At 55.5% G+C, this 19,085-nt stretch overlaps 2 protein-coding genes and 1 long non-coding RNA gene across 10 annotated transcripts; 1 reads left to right on the top strand and 2 right to left on the bottom strand.

Annotated features, from left to right (window-relative positions):
• Positions 1 to 827: 827 nt before the first annotated feature.
• On the bottom strand, positions 828 to 3,912 carry LOC147574389 (uncharacterized). The gene is made up of 3 exons (XR_015244192.1): positions 3,608 to 3,912; positions 1,922 to 2,091; positions 828 to 1,750 (listed from the first exon to the last, which is right to left on the bottom strand). It is a non-coding gene; the product is annotated as an uncharacterized LOC147574389 (long non-coding RNA).
• Positions 3,913 to 4,031: 119 nt separating this feature from the next.
• Positions 4,032 to 11,842, top strand: ATXN7L3 (ataxin 7 like 3). Of its 6 annotated transcripts, none has more exons than XM_086687481.1 (13): positions 4,032 to 4,407; positions 5,767 to 5,877; positions 6,177 to 6,309; positions 6,514 to 6,685; positions 6,877 to 6,974; positions 7,147 to 7,169; positions 7,498 to 7,543; positions 7,752 to 7,780; positions 8,089 to 8,157; positions 8,431 to 8,474; positions 8,751 to 8,822; positions 8,916 to 9,073; positions 9,186 to 11,842. In XM_086687481.1, exons 2-13 carry the CDS (start codon positions 5,827 to 5,829, stop codon positions 9,332 to 9,334), a joined length of 1,044 nt encoding a protein of 347 aa, XP_086543607.1. In that variant the 5' UTR covers positions 4,032 to 4,407; positions 5,767 to 5,826; the 3' UTR covers positions 9,335 to 11,842. The 6 variants fall into 6 exon arrangements, with proteins under 6 accessions (XP_086543607.1, XP_086543605.1, XP_086543606.1 ...); XM_086687479.1 differs by having other exon boundaries at positions 7,695 to 7,780; XM_086687480.1 differs by having other exon boundaries at positions 7,477 to 7,543.
• Positions 11,843 to 11,924: 82 nt separating this feature from the next.
• On the bottom strand, positions 11,925 to 16,148 carry TMUB2 (transmembrane and ubiquitin like domain containing 2). 3 transcript variants are annotated; one of them, XM_025917537.2, is made up of 4 exons: positions 16,000 to 16,148; positions 15,322 to 15,446; positions 13,447 to 14,013; positions 11,925 to 13,190 (listed from the first exon to the last, which is right to left on the bottom strand). In XM_025917537.2, exons 2-4 carry the CDS (start codon positions 15,354 to 15,356, stop codon positions 12,824 to 12,826), a joined length of 969 nt encoding a protein of 322 aa, XP_025773322.1. In that variant the 5' UTR covers positions 15,357 to 15,446; positions 16,000 to 16,148; the 3' UTR covers positions 11,925 to 12,823. The 3 variants fall into 3 exon arrangements, with proteins under 3 accessions (XP_025773322.1, XP_086543609.1, XP_086543608.1); XM_086687483.1 differs by lacking the exon at positions 16,000 to 16,148 and adding an exon at positions 14,834 to 15,190 and having other exon boundaries at positions 15,322 to 15,863; XM_086687482.1 differs by lacking the exon at positions 16,000 to 16,148 and having other exon boundaries at positions 15,322 to 15,863.
• Between the last annotated feature and the right edge of the window lie 2,937 nt (positions 16,149 to 19,085).

Below are 19,085 nucleotides of genomic sequence, written 5' to 3'. Positions count from 1 at the left end.
CAAAGACTTCCTAAAACTGGTCTTCCTGCTTATACTCCTGCCCCCTCCGTCCATTCTGCACACAGCTACAAAAGTTATCTTTTAAAAAGAAATCTCATGACCTCTGTACTAACAACTTGCATGACTCTACAAGGCCTGGCCCCTGCTTCCCATCTCCCACCTTCGCTCACCCACAATGATCCAGCCAAGTGTTCTCTTTTGTTCTTCAAACATGCCTACCACAGGGCATTTGTACTTGGTTCTTTCTGCCCCAGATGCCAATCCCTCAATTCTACACATAGCTGGTTTTCTTAACCCTCAGGCTTCAGATTAAATGTCACCTCACCGGCCTTCCCTAACAACCCTTTCTGGTGAGGCCTCCTCCTACATCTTGTTTCCACTATTTGTTTGTTTCTTGTCTATCTCCCCAAGTAAAAGACACTTAACACCTTATCTGCTTGTCCATTACAGTAATCCCAGCACCTTTTAAAGTGCCCTGGCACACAAACTTGACACTCAAGAAACATTTGTCGAATGAGAGACAAAGTATGGCTGACAAGGCCCTGGCAGATCTGCTGCCCCTGCTGCCTGTTGCCTCTGCACCAACCCCAGCTATGCCAGCCATTCAGGTCTCTCCTCCAGGGCCAGTACCCATTCTGCCTATACACATAACCATTCCCTCTGCCCCCATGTTCCTCATCACCTCACTGTGTAGTTAATTCAGGGCTCCCCTTAAAAGATCACTTCTCCCGGGGGGAGGGTCTTCTCTGACCCCTTGACAAAAACATCTTCCTGTCATTTGTCCCCCCCTTTTTTTTAATGCTTTTATTTATTTTTGAGAGACAGAGAGAGATAGAGCATGAGTGGGGGAGGGGCAGAGAGAGAGGGAGACAGAATCGGAAGCAGGCTCCAGGCTCTGAGCTGTCAGCACACAGCCCGAGGCGAGGCTTGAACCCATGAACCACGAGATCACGACGTGAGCCGAAGTTGGATGCTTCACCGCTTAACCAACTGAGCCACCCAGGTGCCCCCAGTTCCTTTTTTTTTTTTTTTTAATGTTTATTTATTTCTGAGAGAGAGAGCAAGCAGGGAAGGGGGCAGAGAGAGGAGACAGAGGATCTAGAGCGGGCTCCTTGCTGAGAGCGGAGAACCCAAGGCGGGGCTCAAACTCATGAATTGTGAGATCATGACCTGAGCCAGAGTCAGATGCTTAACCAACTGAGCCACCCAAGTGCCCATGCCATTTGTTTCTTCAGCAGCCCGATGCCTTCACAGTCTTGTTTCACCCACATCAGGCTTTGCTGGGGTGTAGACTCTACTAGGATAAAGTCTGTGGGTTTCTCTGGCTCGCTGCCCTAATGCCACGCCCTCACCCACGGCCCAGACGAGCACGGTCCTCAGTATTTGCGGACTGCTTGATGCTACCTGGGGAGACCAGGCATGTTCCCAAAGAGGTCACCGCCACAGAGCAGCCCAGGCCAGGGCCTGGATGAACAGAACCATCCAGTTGTAAAGGAGTTGGTGTGAGGATGGCCACGGGTGGGAAAGTGAGGAAGTATTTAGGTAAACAGAGAGGAGACAGGAAGGCTTCTTGGGCATGTGTAAGTTCCTCAGGGCAGATACACTGGGCATATTGAGAGACTAGGAAGCCGATCAGCATCACTGGTGTGGAGAATTCCTGATTCACACTTCGGAGCTTCCTGAAGACTTGGCCTCATTCTTTTGCAAGTTCAATGACCTTCAGAGTCTCCACCAGCTCATCCCACAGCACCTACAACACAAACCAAGTCGAACTTGTCATTCTCCTTATATCCTCGCATCTCCTCCTCAGAGCTTAAAGATGTTTTCAGGGCCTCTTTGTCCTTTACTCCATATACCCCAATTGATAATTATCCACATACCAGAGTGATTCTACTTAAAATTCAAATCTGGTCACGGGCACCTGGGTGGCGTAGTTGGTTAAGCATCCGATTCCTGGCTTCAGCTCAGGTCATGATCTCGCAGTTTGTGGGTTCGAGCCCCGCACCAGGCTCTCTGCTGTCAGCACAGAGCCCACTTTGGATCCTCTGTCTCCCTCGCTGTCTGTCTCTCCCCTGCTTGTGCTCTCTCTCTCTCCTTTCAAAAATAAATAAACATTGAAAAAAATTAAAAGCTGGGCAAATGAGTCCCTCCCCTTGAGGACTCCTCGTGGCCTATAGGGTTTAAGTCCATATTGCTCAACACACCTTTAGTCCTCTATGGTCTGACCTGCTCACCTCCTGCTGCTTCCCCACTCATTCCTGTGTTCCAGCCAGTCCCCAAACTGAGCCATATTCCTGAAGCTTGCTGTTTAGGATGTCTAGTGCCCTCCTAATCTCCCACTACAAAAAGCCTTTACTGACCAACTCTCTTACATCATTTTATCTATCTTTCTGGCCACCCCAGAAAGACAGATGCACCCCTGTGCATCTCTGTTTTTATCACAGTGTTTGGCAATTATTTTCCTACAGTTTTATCCGACAAACTGTGAACTTCTTGAGGAGGCACAACTGTCTTATTTCATCTTTGCATCCCAGCACAGCGCACCGTAAGAATTCTTACAGGACACGTAAGAATAACAGGTAAGATTTATAAAGCACTTACATTGAGCTAAGAGTTTCACATGCACTGACTTGTCAGTCCTCACGACGACCCAATGAGATAGGCACTATCATTATACCCAGTGACAACAGAGGAAACTGAGGCAACAGACAGCTCATTTGTCCAAGTTCATTTTTCAAGTCCACAGATTTAAATTCTAATCTGACTCCTGGTCTGAAACATTTAGGATTATTGTCGCAATAAATGTTTGCTGAAGACTAAACAGCCAGTGACGGTCCCAACCAAGTATATGAAGACTTTCCTCGTTTAATCTCATCTTCCAGGGGGGAGAGAGCTGTCAGACACCAGCTCCAAAACTCCAGACCTAGAGAATAACCCAGATTGAAGCGCTAGTCTGGGTATCGGTGCGGCTAGGAAAGGCCCTTTCCTCCAGAAGGTAATGGGGGACTGTGAGAGCCCGCGGATACGGGCACACCCAGGGGAGTAGCACTGGGTCGGGGGAAGGGTCTGGCTAGTGCCGGGCAGGCTGGCTGAGAGGTGGGGGTCCAGCGTGGGTTCCGGAAGCAGGAAAAGCGAGCAGGTGTGGGATCTAAATTAGGCTGAGGGCGGGGAGGGCGCTCCGCTCAGAAGGGCACAGCTCGGCCTCCGCTCTCAATGGAGGACCCTCATCTCGGGCATTCGTTGGCTCGCAGGCCTGGAGTGGGCTGAGACCCGCCCAGAAACAGGGGAACGGAGGCTCAGACGAGCCCCTTTGGCTCCATAGGTTTTCTGCCCTGAGGTGCTAACAGAGCCCCACTTCAACTCCGGCCTCTTCAGAGAAGTGGCTGCACGCTTCGGGGTAAATGCCGGAGTGGGGGCGCCGGGGCACTACACGGGGCGGGGGGGGGGGGGAAGAGCCGGGAGCCCCGAGGGAAGGGCGGGGGAGCCTGGGCCGGAAGGCGTCCCAGGCTCGGCTGGGAGCCGGCGCTCTCTTTCGACGCCACCCGCTGCCCCCGCCCCGGAGCCGGCCGGGACGGCACAACGTCTCCGCCCCCAGCGCACCGCGCACCTCACCTTGAACGTCGCTCCACCCACCGCCATCCTATTGGGCCGACCGGACCGAGGCGAGACGGCGATTGGCCGAGGTGGCTCCAGAAGGCCCCGCCCATCTCCCCGCCCCCGTCCCCGTCCGCCGGTACTTTGGACGGCGGCGTGGCGCCCCTCCTCCCCGCCCGGTCCCCGCCCCCTGGAGCAAATGCTGCCGAGCTGCGGCCGCGGGGCAGATGCACGCGCTCGGGCCCTTCTAGCAGGCGCGAGCAGTCGCTGGGCGCGCGAAAGCGAAAGAAGGAAGAGGAAGGGAGGGCGGGGGCGGGGTGTTGAAGAGGGGCGGGAGGAGGAAGAGGAGGAGGTTGGAGCGCGCTCGCGCTTGGCCTCGCGCCCGCGCGGAGGGAGGGGGAGAGGGGCGCGCGCGCGCACGCTCGCGTTCTCGCTCGCCCCATCCATCCATCCTCCGGTCGCGGCACGCGCGCGCGCTCCGGGCTCGCGCCGCACCCCCCGCCCGGGAGAGGCGGGCTGGAGTGGGGGGCGGGGGGAGGGGCGCGCGGACGGCGCGCGGACTGCGCGCGGGCGGGGTGAGGTGAGGAGGAGGAGGCGGCGACGGGACGAGAAGGGAGGGGAAGGGGCCATGGCCGCCCGGTGAGGCGGCGAGGCGGGGGGGCGGCCCGACCCCCCGGCCCCGGGCCCTGGGCCCCGGGGAGAGGCGAGGACGGACCGACGGACATGGGGCTCCGGAGCAGCCGCCGCCGCCGCCGCCGCCGGAGGACGCGGCCCTGAGAGGCCGCCGGGCCCCGGCGCGGCCCCCCGGGCGGGGTGAGTACGGGACGGAGACGGGGACGGGGGAGGGGCCTGCGGGGGGCGGGGGGCGGGGCCCGAGGCGGGGCTTGGGCCCCCTCCCCCCAGGTCTGGGTCAGCGCCCCTTCCCCTCCCCCCGGGCCGACGCGGAAACGCCCGGCTTCCCCCGGCTTCCCGGCCCGGCCGGGGCCCCCAGCTCTCCCCCTGTCTGGGTCCCCCCTGGGCGGGGCAGGGCCGGCCGGGGAGGGGGCGCGGGGCCTTTGTTAGGGAGCCAGGCCCCAGCCCCCGGGACAATAGAGACACCCTCCCGGACTCCTCTCCCCGGCCGGCTGGGGCTGTCGGCGGGCGGGGAAGGAGAGGGGCCGGGACGCGTCCCACTCTGCCCACTCTCTAGGGGTCGGTCTGTCCCGGACCGGCGCCGGCCTCGGGCGGCTCGGCTCTCCTCCCCCCAGTCGGTATGATGCAGCAGCAGTGCCGCAGGGACGGGGGAAGAGCCGAGGCCCGGCCTCCTACCCTCCCCAGTGCCCCTGGCTCATTTGTCAGTCCCCACCCCACTCTAGGCCGGCAGCTCCTTAAACTCGTACCCACCGTTCAGAGGGGCCCCGGACTGTGGGCGCTGTTTCTGAATCCTTTGGTGGGGATTCCTGGACTTTGGGGCTCTTGGAGAGACTTCCGGGCTGGTCCTGAGGGAGGGAGGGTGGTTATCTAAAAGAAGAGCAGGTAAGGGGAGTGCCCACTCCTGGCATGCCATCCCAACCGGGCTCTACCCCCTCTTCTTGCTCATGGGGGCTAGAAATGCTCCTTCGGCTCTAGGTTTCTGTGGGCTCTGCTCCCCTTCCGTGGTCACAGGCTTATTTCAAGGGAAGACAGAGTGGGGTGAAGGTTGTAGGGTTCTAGGGCCGTTCCTACTTCTGGTAGCAGTACCCCCCCAAGTGGACATCCTGGCTGAAAGCAGAGGTGACTCTGAGGAGAGCCTAGGGAAGGGGGGGGGGGGTATTTAGGAGTCTGTGCAGTTCTTTGCCACACCCTGTGGGTTTGCTTTGAGGCCTTAGAGTTCCTTCTCCTCCCCCTGCTGCATTGCACCATGGGTATCGAAGAGGGGTTTGAGTTTGGGGGACCTGGGTTGAGCTGCTGCCTCCTATAGACCCAGACACTGACTGGCAGCCGAGTCCAGGGCCTGAGTTCAGTCCTGGGAAAGACTAGGCCGCCTTTGGGTTTCGGGCCCTGCAGGACCATCCAGACTTAGTGAGCCTAGGCCTTGGGGAGGGGTAGATCTTGATGCCAGGATTAAGCTCTGGGCAGTGAGGTGCAGAGGAGGTGGCAGTCTTCACAGGTGCCTTGGACTCACACCAGCACCCCCCACCCCCGTGTGTGCAGCCGTGTTGCCGCCCGCTGTGCTATGAGCAGTCAGAGCGCCGTCTCCACAAGAGTTTACAAATGAAAATGGAGGAAATGTCTTTGTCTGGCCTGGATAACAGCAAACTAGAGGTGAGGGCTCCCCCACGTGTGCCTCTAGTTCTTTCTCTTGATGTCTCTACGTCGCTATATCTGGCATTCACACCAAAGAGGAATTTGGGTAGTCAGCCTGGTTCCTTAAAGGGAATAGCCAGCTGAAAAGGTCCAAGGCTCCGGAAGAAGAAAGGACGCGAAGTCAAGATGGGGAAAATGGCAAAGAAAGCATTATTTTTGGCCAGGGCGAGTTGGCAGACTTGGTTGGTGAGAGAGAGTTGCTCTCAGTCCAGGGGGCTGTGACTCTCCTGACCGCGGATGTTCTCCCCTGGGCCCAGGCCATCGCTCAGGAGATATACGCGGACCTGGTCGAGGATTCTTGTTTGGGATTCTGCTTTGAGGTACACCGGGCTGTCAAGTGTGGCTACTTCTTCCTGGACGACACGGACCCTGATAGCATGAAGGATTTTGGTGAGCTTCAGGGTTGAAGGAGAGCAGTCCAGCCCAGCCCCGGGGGCGCTCGGAGGTCCCTTCTCTGGAAACTGCGCCAGAAGTAGTGCCTGGAGCTCCTGTGAGCTTAGGCAGGGGGGTTTCACGAGGCCACAGGGCCATGGGCGGGAACACGAGGTGAGGGTCCCCTGCCCACCCTGATCGCCACGCCTCTCCTGTCCCCAGAGATCGTGGACCAGCCGGGGTTGGACATCTTTGGACAGGTTTTCAACCAGTGGAAGAGCAAGGAGTGTGTTTGCCCCAATTGCAGCCGCAGCATTGCCGCCTCCCGCTTTGCTCCACATCTGGAGAAGTGCCTGGGAATGGGCCGGAACAGCAGCCGGATCGCCAACCGCCGGTGAGGGCTTCTCCCGCTGCCGGAACCAGAGCTGCGCGTCTTCCGTACCCTGTGCCGTGGTGTAGTCCCTCGGGGGCGTTGGTAGGGCACAGAGGGTGGCTCGTGCTTGGCCTCCGACGCTGCACTGTACCCGTGAAGTTGGGGGCAGAGAGGTGGCCGCCTTGACCCGTTCTCCCCCCTCCCGTCGGCAGGATTGCCAACAGCAACAATATGAACAAGTCGGAGAGTGACCAAGAGGATAATGACGACATCAATGACAATGACTGGTCGTACGGCTCAGAGAAGAAAGGTGTTTGGGGATCTGGGGGAACTGGGGGGCATTGGGGTGAGGTGGCAAGTGGGAGTTGGGTCACAAGTTATCTTGAATGAGGAGGAGAGAATGCAGCTTTGTCCTTTTCCGTAGAGGTCCTTAAATTGAGAACTTAAAGTGACCCTGTCCTTTGTCCTTTTGTCCTACACAGCCAAGAAGAGGAAATCAGACAAGGTGAGAGCGGGGGCAAGCATGAGGGAAATTTGGGCGAAGGACAGACACCCTCCCATTTGGGCAGGGAGTCCTCGGGTATTTTGACTCAAGTCTGAGGTCATCGGGTGCCTCTCTGGGTTTCGGGATGAGGGTGTCTGTGGTGGGCAGGAGGGCAGCGGAGGCCCTGGGGGAATGGGGGAGGAGGGAATATGGGTAGATGGGCCTCTTACTGGGGAGGAAGAGTAGGAATTTGAGGATGTTTCTTTGTCAAATCTTTTTTCCTTCCCTGGGTTCTCGGCTCCCCCTTATCGTTACCCTTTCCCCAAAGCTATGGTATCTCCCATTCCAGAACCCCAATTCCCCTCGAAGATCCAAGTCTTTAAAACACAAAAATGGTAAGTGGGTCTTGAACAACGGGAGCGATTCTAGCTGTGTCTTCTGGGACTCATTGCCGGAGGGTGGAGGTGGGGAGCTTAGGGGACAGGGGTATCGAGGGAGGGCCTGTGATCCTTCTGTCACCCCCACTTCCTCTCTGGTTATTTTCAGGGTTCTCTGTCTGTACCTCTGCATCAAACACCCTTCCCCTTCTTTTTTCTTCTTCAGGGGAACTTAGCAATTCGGATCCTTTTAAGGTGAGTAGGTGCTGCCCCTCTTAGGTTCTCTCCCGTTTTTCTTGTCGGGAGTTGGGTGGGATTTGGGCAGATGGGGTCAGGATGCTGATGGCCCCAAGCACTAGATGGGGTATTTAGGTCTTGGCATGTTTACGTTCTCGCTGGGTCCCAGCCCCTCCCCGATGAGCAGGTGGGGTGGACAGAATCACTGGAGAACTGCTGGGCAGTCCCATGTAGAAAAGGATGAGAGGGATGGGTTCCCTGTCCTCCCCTCCCCCCTCCCTCTTGGGCTGCCCCTTCTCTGACCTGTACCTTTGGTTCTTGCCCAGTATAACAACTCAACTGGGATCAGCTACGAGACCCTGGGGCCGGAGGAGCTGCGTAGCCTGCTCACCACGGTGAGAGACCAGGGGAGGGAAGGCCCTTGGGAGTGGGCTGGAGCCACAGGCGGTGGTCACGTCCCTGGAGGAGGCTGGTGACAGCAGGCAGGGCCATATAGCTCACTCTCTCTGGAATTAGGTTTCCTGGCCAGTGGTGGTCTGGGACTGTCTGTTCTGGACACCCCGGGGCCGTTTCTGCTCGTGCAATCTAGAGTTTGTACAGAAGAGAATATCTAGTGTCTGGAGTGGGCTCCCCTCCGCCCTTCCTTTCAGCTTCTGTTCCTCTTCCAGCAATGTGGGGTGATTTCTGAACACACCAAGAAGATGTGCACAAGGTGAGCTCAGAACCTAGCAAAGGCGCCCAGGGGCCTCCTGCACACGCATCCTGGGCATGGGGTGGGAGTACCCTTGGACTTCAGCAATGGGGCCCCCACTCCTCCCCTCCCTCCTCTAATGGTCAGGCCTTAGGCCACAATCTGGGGGCACTCTGTGTATCCCTCGCCTGTCTGTCTGTTTGTCCCTCCTCTGTTGAGGGAAGGGGCTTCACCTGAGTTCCTCCTACCCTTCTTCCTGCCTTGTCAGGAGGGTCTGATTAATTCTGTCCTTGCCAGGTCCCTGCGCTGCCCCCAGCACACAGATGAGCAGCGGCGAGCCGTGCGGATTTACTTCCTCGGACCCTCAGCGTAAGTGACCCTCCGAGAAGGGTGGTGGGTTGTGAAAGATGAAGATCGTGATTGGTATCCCTCAAGCCCTTCTCTGGCCCCTTCTCTTTCCAGCGTCCTTCCAGAGGTCGAGAGTTCCCTGGATAACGACAGCTTTGACATGACTGACAGCCAGGCCCTGATCAGCCGGCTTCAGTGGGACGGCTCCTCTGATCTCTCACCCTCTGATTCGGGCTCCTCCAAGACGAGTGAGAATCAGGGATGGGGTCTAGGTAGGTGATACATCTGGGCCCCCGGTCTCTCTGCCCGAAGCTGAGGACGTGGGGACACCTGCGTTCTCCTGACACAGCCCAGCCCTCATCCCGCGTGCCTCTTTCTTTTCAGGTACCAACAGCTCAGAGTCACGGAAAACCAAGAAAAAGAAATCCCATCTGAGCCTGGTAGGGACTGCCTCCAGCCTAGGCTCCAACAAGAAGAAGAAGCCAAAGCCACCGGCACCCCCAACGCCCAGCATCTACGATGACATCAACTGACTTGGGTGCAAGGGATAGCCTTTGGCTGAGCAGAGCCCTCTCTCCCAACCCCCACCCAGGTGGCGAAGCCTGGCAAATGGACGGCTGCTGGGGGTTTGGGCTTGGGAAGCTTGGTGGGCCAGGCAAGCAGAGGATCCAGTTATGCGCCCCTGGGGGGTGTCAGGGTCCTCTGCGATGGAGCACGACCCCTTGGCATGCAGGACTCAGACCTGGACATATTATGCCTTGGACATAAGTTTGGTGGGGAGGCGGTTTTCCTATTTATTCTGTGAGTTACTGGATGTCCAGCTAGGCCAGGGGCCTGACCTGGGCACTGTGCCAGGGCACTGCCTGCCCCCCACCCCAGGAACTGGACTCAGCCCTGCCGAGGAGCATCGCGGCTACCCGGGAGGCTGTGGGCTGGAAGCTGAGCCTGGAGGGGGCCTCCCCCAGCTGCCCTCAGCAATGTGAATGGGTCCGGTGCTTGGAGCTGAGGGGCAGGGCTGGGCGTGTCCTGTCTGTGTGCAGAATCCTATCAAATGCCCCCAATCCCAGGGGTAGGCAGGCACAGCAAGCTGTCTGCTGAGGTGGGTGTCCAGAACTGCCACCGCCTTCCCTGCCCCTCACAGGGGCAGCCCTTTCCCCTCAGTCCCCATGGGCCTCCTTGGCAGCAGGAGCTGTCCTTTTGTTGTTGGGTGCCAGGAAAGGGCCTCCAGCCTCTACAGCTTCACGGAACGGGCAAGGGGAGGGTAGGAAGAGGGAGCTGTGTATCAAAATGACTCCCCCCTACCTTTCCTCCCTGACCCAGGGCTGGTGAGGAGTGGGGCCCCAAGGTGAGAGGGAACGGTGCTGCTTTATTTGAAATGTTTTCTTACCTCATTCCCTGCCCCAGGAAGGGGCCCAGCCTCACCCTCCTGGGGTGGCCCCATGTTCCTCCTGCCTCCCCTGCCCCACTGCCCTAGCAGGGCAGCCCAAGTTCCCGACTGCTGCTTGCTACCCCCCTCTTTCACCTTGACCAGCTTCAGTTCCTCTCTCAATGCTCCTGCCTCCGAAGCCTGCCCTGTTTCCCCTTCCTTAGCCGCTTTTAAGTTATTTATTCTGTACTTGTGGTTTGGGGCTCTGAGGAAAATCCTGACCTTTTACCTCTCCCCCCTTGCTAGGAGTGGGGTGGGAAGAGGCTAGTCTCCGTGCTCTGGGTCGTCAGTGGAGGGGGAAGGGGTGTCATGCCCTCCGGTGGGACTACCCTGCCAGCGCGGCCACCTGCCTGGTCTACATCCTGAAGAGATACACCATCCCGCCTCCATGTGGGCGCCATCACTCCCAGGAGCCGAGCTGGAGGACTGCAGTCTGGGCTGGGAGCAGAGCTGACTGATGACACGGCACGGAGTTGACCCTGAGCTGTGTTCTCTGGCATTTGCTGGATGTGTCCCCTGCCCTCTTCCCAGGAGGAGCCATCCCACATTTGGGTAGCTAGTACCCAGGACTGGTTGGACTGATTTGGGTTAGGGACCCTAGAGGGTTAAGGGAACAACAAGAGCTAGGGCTGCAGTACCCTGTCTGGAACCCCAATCTCCCCTCTCCCCCCCCCCCCCCCCCCCCCGGGGTGGTTCTGATTGTGGCTGACGCCTGGTTACAAATTGGTTTTTAACCCACGAATTGTGATTATTTTTTAAAAAGCCAAACAAATTTTGGCAGGAGTTAGAATAAATCCTAGGGCCTGGGCTCCTCTGTTCTTGACCCTCTGTAGCCTTCTCCCTCTAAGGGGAAGCCAGAGGGGAAGGAGGATTTCAGCCAGCCTCCAGCCTGCTTCCAAATGAAGTCTTGGGAGTGGGTTGAAGGTGAAGGGAGGAAGGCCACAGGCCACTCTCCCTTCTGAGAGGCAGCTGCAGCTCAGGCCCTACCATACCCTTTCCCCTCTGGCCTCTCCCTTTCCCCCTTCTGGTTGGAGGAGGGAGAAGTGGGAAGTAGTTTGGGAACTGGTTTGTCCACATCCACTTCCCCATTGTTCCTTGGCCCGCCCTCAGGGCAGAGCCCCCTGCCCAAGCTGGGTAAGAGATGGGCTTGGTCCAGCAGGGACCCTGAGGGAGCAAACCCTTTTCCTTCCGGGGAGAGAGTGCCCCCCCTACCATGTAGTTGAACAGGGGCTAGGAGCTCCCCACTCCCCTCCCTCTAACAGCAGGCTGTGTGGGTTTCAATTCCCATCCTTCCCACCCCGGCTAGGTGTCGTCCACCCTGTATCCTATCATGTGTCTGAGTGTGTGTGGGGGGGGTTCTGTACTAATTTCCATGGCCGGTGGCTTTTCCTTCCATGCATCACTCCCCCCCGCATGCCCAGGGGCCACCCGCCTGGCATTACCGCATGCTGGGGTCATTGGGGGAGGGGGGTGGGGCTCACGCTGTCCTGTGGTCTTGAGATTTTTATTTTTGCATATGTAATCCATCCTGTACAGGTAGCTAACTTTGTAAACGCTGTGTATTTCCCCCGCCCCCATGGCTGCTGGTGTAAATAAACTGCATTTCCCATTGGTAGCCCAGCCTATCCACCCTCATTACCATGTTGATGGGGACAGAGCAAAGCCTTTCTCTTAATGTCACAGAAGGAGGCTCCACAGCCACAAAACGGAACTTTATTTAGTCACAGACACTGACCCTCCATCCACGAGCCCCAGAGGCAAGGGCCTGGGGCCCAGGGCTCCATACCCAGAGCTCGTCCTTGGAGCTGGGCAGGGTAGGACACTGGCTGAGGGCCAGAGCTGTCTCTTGCTTACAGCCTTAGGCCTAGGGTAGCAGCAGCTGTGGCTTGGCCTCTCCCAATGCTGGGGGCTTGGCTTTGTGCCGCACTCCCCTTCCTGACTGAGCTCTATAAAGGACTATTAAAAAAAAAAAAAAAATACAAGCAAAGTGCTTTGAAAAAGGGGAGAACACTGGAAACTATCCAGAACACAGAGAACACCCTATTCCTGCTACAGGGGTGGAGGGAGAAGGTAGAGGCGGCTAGGTGCCTACAGGGGAAGCGGACACAACCTTCATTCCTGCTGTGTGACTTTAGTCTCAAAAGATGGATATTCCCTTAAGAAACAGAAAAATACTCCAGGCTCCCTACAGAAGTATGCTGGGGCCATGCTGAGCTGCCCTGGCAGGCAGCCCTGGGTACTGAGGAGCAGACATGCAAGACAATGGAAAGAGCTAGGGCCACAGCTGGGAGGGAATCCTCCGAGCCCCGGCTGCCCACTGAGCTAGACCGCCAGCTCAGCTCTGAATTTCTGGACCCTAAAAGTGAAAGAAGATGACGTCCTCGTTTTCTACCTGAGTTGTGCTTGCACAGAGGGGACGTCTGTACCCTCGTGGACGTGAAGGGGAGGCCCTATACCTGCCTCCTATGTCCTAAGGAGGAGGACCCACCGCATCCTTTCCACCCCTCCCTCCCAAGCCCTTGGGCCCAGCTCTGGCCAGGAAAGGGGGGAGGCCATAAAGAAGGAAGACCATGCCTTTCATTTTCTCCCTATATCCTTATCGTCCGTACATCCCAAATACTAGGAAGCTGAAAAAGACGGTGACCCCCACCAGGGAGACGGTGGCAGGTGCTGTGAAGAACTGGCGGTAATTGATACGGAAGTACCAGACCACACCCAACAGCACCACAAACACGGGCACCATGAGGCTGCCCACACTGACGCCAAGGCTGGGGGGTTCAGTGGCCGAAGAGGGGGCCAAGGATGCTGAGGGGCCTGGAACAGCTGACCCTGGGGGGGAGCGGTGGCAGTGAATCACACAGTTGTCGGTAATGTTCAGAGAACGCAGTGTGCGGGCTGGGTCCTGCAGCAGACGGCCCTGGTAGATCAGTTTCATCTGGCTCTCTTGTCCAGGGAAGTATTTACTGTAGGGATGAAAGAGGCAGAAGGAAACACAGAAGGCGAGGAATGAGAAGGCAAACAGGCCTGGACTGACAAAGCAGGGCAATGAGGGGAAAAACCAAAGGGTGAGTTTCTAAGAAGTATCCTACGCAATCCTAGTGGGGGCTGGATGGACCTGACCCATCCCTGCTGCTCCCATGTGGACACCAGCCTCCTCCCAGGTGACCAAGGGCTGAGGGCACGGGCTACGAGAAGCCTCCCGCTCTCCAGGCCACTCACCTCTTCAGGGCACCCACAGTATCCTCCGGCCTGGCCACAGCCAGCTCCTCGGTGTCATTGAGGAATTTGAGCCGCACATTGATGAGGCCAGGGCTGGGGGGGAGGCAGCTGCCATCCTCAGGTCTCAGGGGGGCCTCTGGACTGCTGCTTTCTGGGCCCGCTTGTCTTTTGGTCAGGCCTTGGATGTCAAGCAGATGCTCAAGGCTCGGCTCAACGCCACCCCCGGCTCCGGGCTCCCCTGTGGGGTCTCCCCCACCTTCGCCAGCCTCTTCAGCCTTCTCGTCATTACCCTCTGATGGATGGGGAAGTTCAGTGGGCTCTGGGGTGCCTTGGCCCGCTACTAGATGGTCCACGTGTCCCAGGTGGAGGACGGATGTGTCGCCAGCTGACACAATGGTGCCCAGGAGCTGGTTGCTACCGCTGTCCGCTACGTAGGTAGAGAGCCAAGCTAGGACCAAGGCTAGAATCAGCACCACCACACCTGCCACCACAGTCACCTCATTACCCACACCCTCAATGAGGGTGACATCAGAGAGCTCCATGGCCTGGCTGCTGACTGGGTCGACACTGCAGGAACAAAGGGGGATAGCATAAGCAGGGTACGTGGAGTTGCAGCCAGGTCCCTAGCTTGTTTACGTTTTAACTGAGCCAGCCCTGAAAGGAAATAGGAGTTCGGCTCCCCATAGAAGGGGGAACAAACCTTCCTACCTCCGGACCCCCAACCTAAAGCTAAGGACTTCCCTTTTGTCTCCAATGCGAAACACTAGTTTTCGGGATCCACACCTTCCCTCTCTCACATTTCAACCTCCCGAGAGCATGGATCATCAGGAAAACCTTAGGACTTTGTTGCTGCTGCTGCTGCAACTCGTCGTTGCTTTTTTGGTAGGCGGGGGAAAACATCTGCCTCTTTGAGCCCTGAGTTTCTCTAGGATTTCTATCACTTGGTCCAGCAACTATGCCCCCCCCCCCCACCCCGAGAAGCCTCCAAGGAGGCTTCAGAGAGACCAAAGAGCCTGAAATATTTCATTCTAGGGCCTTCTGGAAACACAGCGCGGCCACTCTTGCCAGATTGTCTCATTTGAACCCTACCTCGTTCGTGGTCACCTATTCAGGTGCAGGTGTCAAGAACCAAAAAAACATTTTTTCACCAGAAGCAGAGTCACAGACCACCCTAAAGGGACAACTGTGTAGGGCCCATCAGCAGACATTATGCAGCAGGCACTGTGTCTCCCGCCTCTGAAACACTTCCGGCGAGCCCTAGGGAGCGAAGGAGGACGGACACCAGAAACACCACCCTTCTGGGTCATCATAGGCTCACGACTGCAAAACCACCACCTAGGTGGAAATGACTTGGAAGAGATTCCAAAATAGCTCTCACAATCCATACCTGTCTCTCTCTTCTCGTACCGTGTAGTTTCTCCCTTGGTAGTTCCTTAGAAAGGCAGGAAAACCTTTCTTTTGCTCCTTAGAGGACCTACTCTTTCCCTTGGAGAGTGTGCTGTTTTCACAGCTGTCCCGGGCAAATCCGATCAGATGATTATCATTAATAAACTATTCTCACGATACCTATAACATTTCATTACACTCATCTACTTGTCCATCTCTCCCTACTAGACTTCTGGATGACAAGTATTTTTCTCTGTACCCCAGTGCCTAGCATGATGCCATAGAAACTGCTCAAAGAATATGTGCGTGACATGTCAACATCTGAATAGCTTCCACATCCTTACTTAGAACATGGGCCCTGGAGTGAAAACAAAAGCAGAACACTAATTACAATCCTGCTCTTGCCTTTTACTAGCTCTGTAACCTCGGACAACTTTCTCAGAGCCTCAGCTTTCTCATCAGTAAAATGGGGTTAAAAATAGCACCTACCTCATAAGGTTGTTTTGACGGTGACGGGAAATCATCGAAGCAAGATACCTAGCACAGGGTCTGGCACATGGCAACCGTTCAATAAATAAATGGTAGCAGTTACTTCTCGCTCCCCAGACTAGCCCCTGATGGTAGTAAGAAGGTTAATGTCACCAACCCTGATTTACAGAAAAGGAAACTGCGGCGAAGAGAAGCGAAAACGACTGGCACAGACACAGGGAACTTTCGGGGGCAGGGGCCAGGCAGGACCCCAGGTCTCCGGCCTCAGAGGCCTCTGCTCTCTCCTCAGCCTGTGAGCGACACTGACGGCGCGGTGAGGAGGGGTCCCGACCCTGCGTTTTCTGAGGCGCAGGCTCCGCGTTGGGCGGTCCTATTCCCGCGGCGCCGGAGAGAAGTCCGTGGGCCCACCTGAGCCGAAAGGCTGCCCGGTCCCTGGCCAGCAAGCTCAGTTCTCCCAGCCCGTAAGGGGTAGAGTCGGAAGAGGGGGTCACAAACCATCCACACCCCTCAAACTTCGGGGCGGGGCTGAGGGCCTGAGGGCGGGGCTTGAGTACGCGGGGAGTCATGGGAAATTAAAGGGGGATTGGACCAGTACGGTGCCTGGATAGGGAAGGAGATCCTCACCAGAAAGGGCCAGACCAAGTGTTTTGACTTCGCCAGGAAGGCCCATGGACTCACCTTTCCGTAGGGGCCGGGGGAGGGGCTGGCTATCCCCGATTCTGTCCAGGGTCCGGTTTCTTCCGGCTTCTCCCGGAAGCTGTTTGAACGAGAGAAGGAAGTCCCGCCTCCGCGCTTTGCAACTGATGACGTAAATCTACGTAAGGCGGGCTGACGTAAATGTATTCTTTAAATAAAAGGGACAGGTTTCTCAGCGGAAGGAGGGGCGGAGTCACTGTTGGCGGGATCATCGCCCTCCCGGGGCGGAGCCACACTCACTGGGAGGGGCCTAAGGAGCCCATGGGTGGGGGGCGGGGCCAGATGGGATTGGGGGAGGTGCTTGGGGGAGGGCGTGGCTTCGCGTCTGGAAAACTGAGGCGGGCTGGCACAGCTGGGCAGAACGTGAGCGGCGCTTCCCTTGTCCCAGCCTGTTCTTCCGGTCTTGTTCCCAGCCTCCCGGGCTGATTGGATTTAATACTGCTCTGTCCTGTGCACTGAGTTCCTGGTTAGCGGGATCAGTGAGGACTGACCTCCAAAAGTTCAACTCTGGCTAGTCTATAGACAGGAGGCAATTTAGTCACCGGCCGGCTGCTCCAAGAATGTGGCCCCAGGTAGCGTGGGACCTTGGTGAATAAGGCGAGAAAGCATTTCAAAGAAGGCACAGATTCAGCGCAGGCTTAAGGCGCAAGAAAAGGAGCACAGAAAAAGACAGGGGGAAAAAGGTTCATCTCCCAAGAACTTATCCGGATTTTTGCAATTAAAATTCTTCCATGGGGCGCCTGGGTGGCTCAGTCCGTTGGGCGTCGAACTTCGGCTCAGGTCATGATCTCGCAGTCCGTGAGTTCGAACCCCTCATCCGGGTCTGCGCTGACGACCCTGCTTCGAGTTCTGTCTCCCTCTCTTTCTGCCCCTCCCTCGCTCACACTGTCTCTCTCTCTCTCTCTCTCTCTCTCTCTCTCTCAAAAATAAAATTCGGGGGTGCCTGGCTGGCTCAGTTGAGGGTGTGAGTTTGAGCCCCACATTGGACATAGAGATTATTTAAAAAAATTTTTTTTTTCCAAAAGACATGTTAGGATTTTTGTCGTTTTCTGGTGAACTATTGAATGAAGTATAAAAAAGGCAGACAGGGGTAAACTTATAAGCGAAGAGCTGGTGGTTTTCACCAATTAAATACCAGTGGAACCCACACTCAGGTAAAAACATAGCAAATGACCCCATAACCCCTCTTCATGTCCTTTTCCAGCCACTGACTTCTGTCACCATAGATTAGTTTTCTCTGGTTTTGTACTTTGTATAAATGGAATCAAACCATCTAGCTTTTTTCCCCCAAGTCTTATTGTGAAATACACATAAATTTACCGTTTTGACCATATAATTTATTTATTTACTTACTGGTTGATTTATGTTTTAGAGAGAGAGCATGCGCAAGTGAGGGAGAGGGGCAGAAGGAGAGAGAATCTTAAGCAGGCTCCACACTCAGCATGGAGCCTGATGTGGGGCTCAATCCCACAACCCTGGGATCATGACCTGAGCTGCAACCGAGTCGGATGCTCAACTGACTGAGCCATCTAGGTGCCCCTGTTTTGTTTATGTAAGTAGTCTCTACACCCAACCTGAGGCTCAAACTCATGACCGCGATCAAGATCAAGAGTCACATGCTTTACCACCTGAGCCAGCCAGGCGCCCCCACTTTAACCATTTTAAGTGGCTAAGTCAGTGGCATTAAGGACATTCCTAATGTCATGCACACATCACCACTATCCATTTCCTATACCCATGCCTCCTTCCCGCCTCTATTATACTTTCTATGAATTTTCTTATTCCAGGTATCTCCTATAAGTGGAATCGTACAATATTTGTCTTTTTTGTATCCGGCTTATTTCACTTAACCATGTTTTCAGGGCTCATCCATGTTGTAGACTCTACCAAAATGTCATTCCTTTTTCAGGCTGAATAATATTTCATCGTATGTGTATAGCACATTTTCTTCATCCGTTAATCTGTTAATGGACATTTGTGTTGTTTCCACCTTGTGGCTATTGTGAATAGTGCTGCTACGCACATTGATGTACGAGTTATCTATTTGAGTCCCTGCTTTCAATTCTTTGGTCTGGCTTCTTTTGATCAACAGTACGTTTGTGAAATGCAAGGTATTTAAAAAAAATTTTTTTTTACGTTTATTTATTTTTTGAGAGACATAGAGAGACAGAGCACAAGTTGGGGAGGGGCAGAGAGACAAGGAGACACAGAATCCGAAGCAGGCTCCAGGCTCCGAGCTGTCAGCACAGAGCTCGACGCGGGGCTCGAACCCACAAACCGCTAGATCATGACCTAAGCCGAAGTCAGACGCTTAACCGACGGAGCCACCCAGGGCCCCAGCAAGGGATTTTTTTTTTTTAATGTTTATTTATTTTTGAAAGAGAGGGAGAGCACAAGTGGGGGAGGGGCAAAAAGAGAGAGAGGGAGACACAGGATCATAAGCAGTCTCCAGTTTCTGACCAGTCATCCCAGAGCCTGTCACAGGGCTCGAACGCATGAACTGTGAGATCATGACCTGAGCAGAAGTCGGTCACTTCACCGGCTGAGCCACCCAGGTGCCCCTGAAAGGTAAGGTATTGTTTTAATGTCTGCATATGTGTATTTTGGGGGGTTAAAATTTAGTGTTTTTATTTTGAAGAATGCTGGAGGGGGCAGGGCATCATAATATAGCTACACGGAGTTTTGAAGAGTGAATAGAGATTTATCAAGCAAAGTTCCAAACAGAGAGAGTAGCAAGTTCAAGGGCTCTCAATAAATACTTGGGGGAACGAATAAGCCAATGAGCTGAACCACTATTAGCGCTTTTGAGAGTTTATTATGTGCCAGGTACTGTGCTAAGTACTTCATATACATTATCTTATGGAGCCCAATCAAGTAGCTCTTATTATACACATTTTATAGGTTTGGGAACTGAGGCTCACAGAGAATGAATAATTGTCCACATGAGGCCATTTGTGCTGTAGCTAAAGTCATCTAGTGCCTGTGCTCGAGCTGTCTCTCTCTTTCTCTCTCTCTCTGTCAGTGTGATCTTATTGTCAGTATTTGGTCCCTTCCTTTTTTCATTAATT

This window comes from Puma concolor, chromosome E1 (assembly GCF_028749965.1).
Source record: "Puma concolor isolate L17-30 chromosome E1, mPumCon1.1.hap2, whole genome shotgun sequence".
NCBI classification, from domain to species: domain Eukaryota; kingdom Metazoa; phylum Chordata; class Mammalia; order Carnivora; family Felidae; genus Puma; species Puma concolor.
Note: the sequence above shows the minus strand (reverse complement) of the source record. Positions and strands in the feature narration are given on the sequence as shown.

Coding starts and splice junctions, on each gene's coding strand:
- ATXN7L3 (XM_086687477.1), top strand. CDS start 5,827: ATGAAAATGGAGGAAATGTCTTTGTCTGGCCTGGATAACAGCAAACTA. Junction 7,170..7,476: donor AGAAGAGGAAATCAGACAAG/GTGAGAGCGGGG, acceptor CTTTCCCCAAAG/CTATGGTATCTCCCATTCCA. Junction 8,475..8,750: donor ACCAAGAAGATGTGCACAAG/GTGAGCTCAGAA, acceptor TGTCCTTGCCAG/GTCCCTGCGCTGCCCCCAGC.
- TMUB2 (XM_025917537.2), bottom strand. CDS start 15,356: ATGATTTCCCGTCACCGTCAAAACAACCTTATGAG. Junction 14,014..15,321: donor CGTCAAAACAACCTTATGAG/GTAGGTGCTATT, acceptor TTGTTCCTGCAG/TGTCGACCCAGTCAGCAGCC. Junction 13,191..13,446: donor ACTGTGGGTGCCCTGAAGAG/GTGAGTGGCCTG, acceptor TCATCCCTACAG/TAAATACTTCCCTGGACAAG.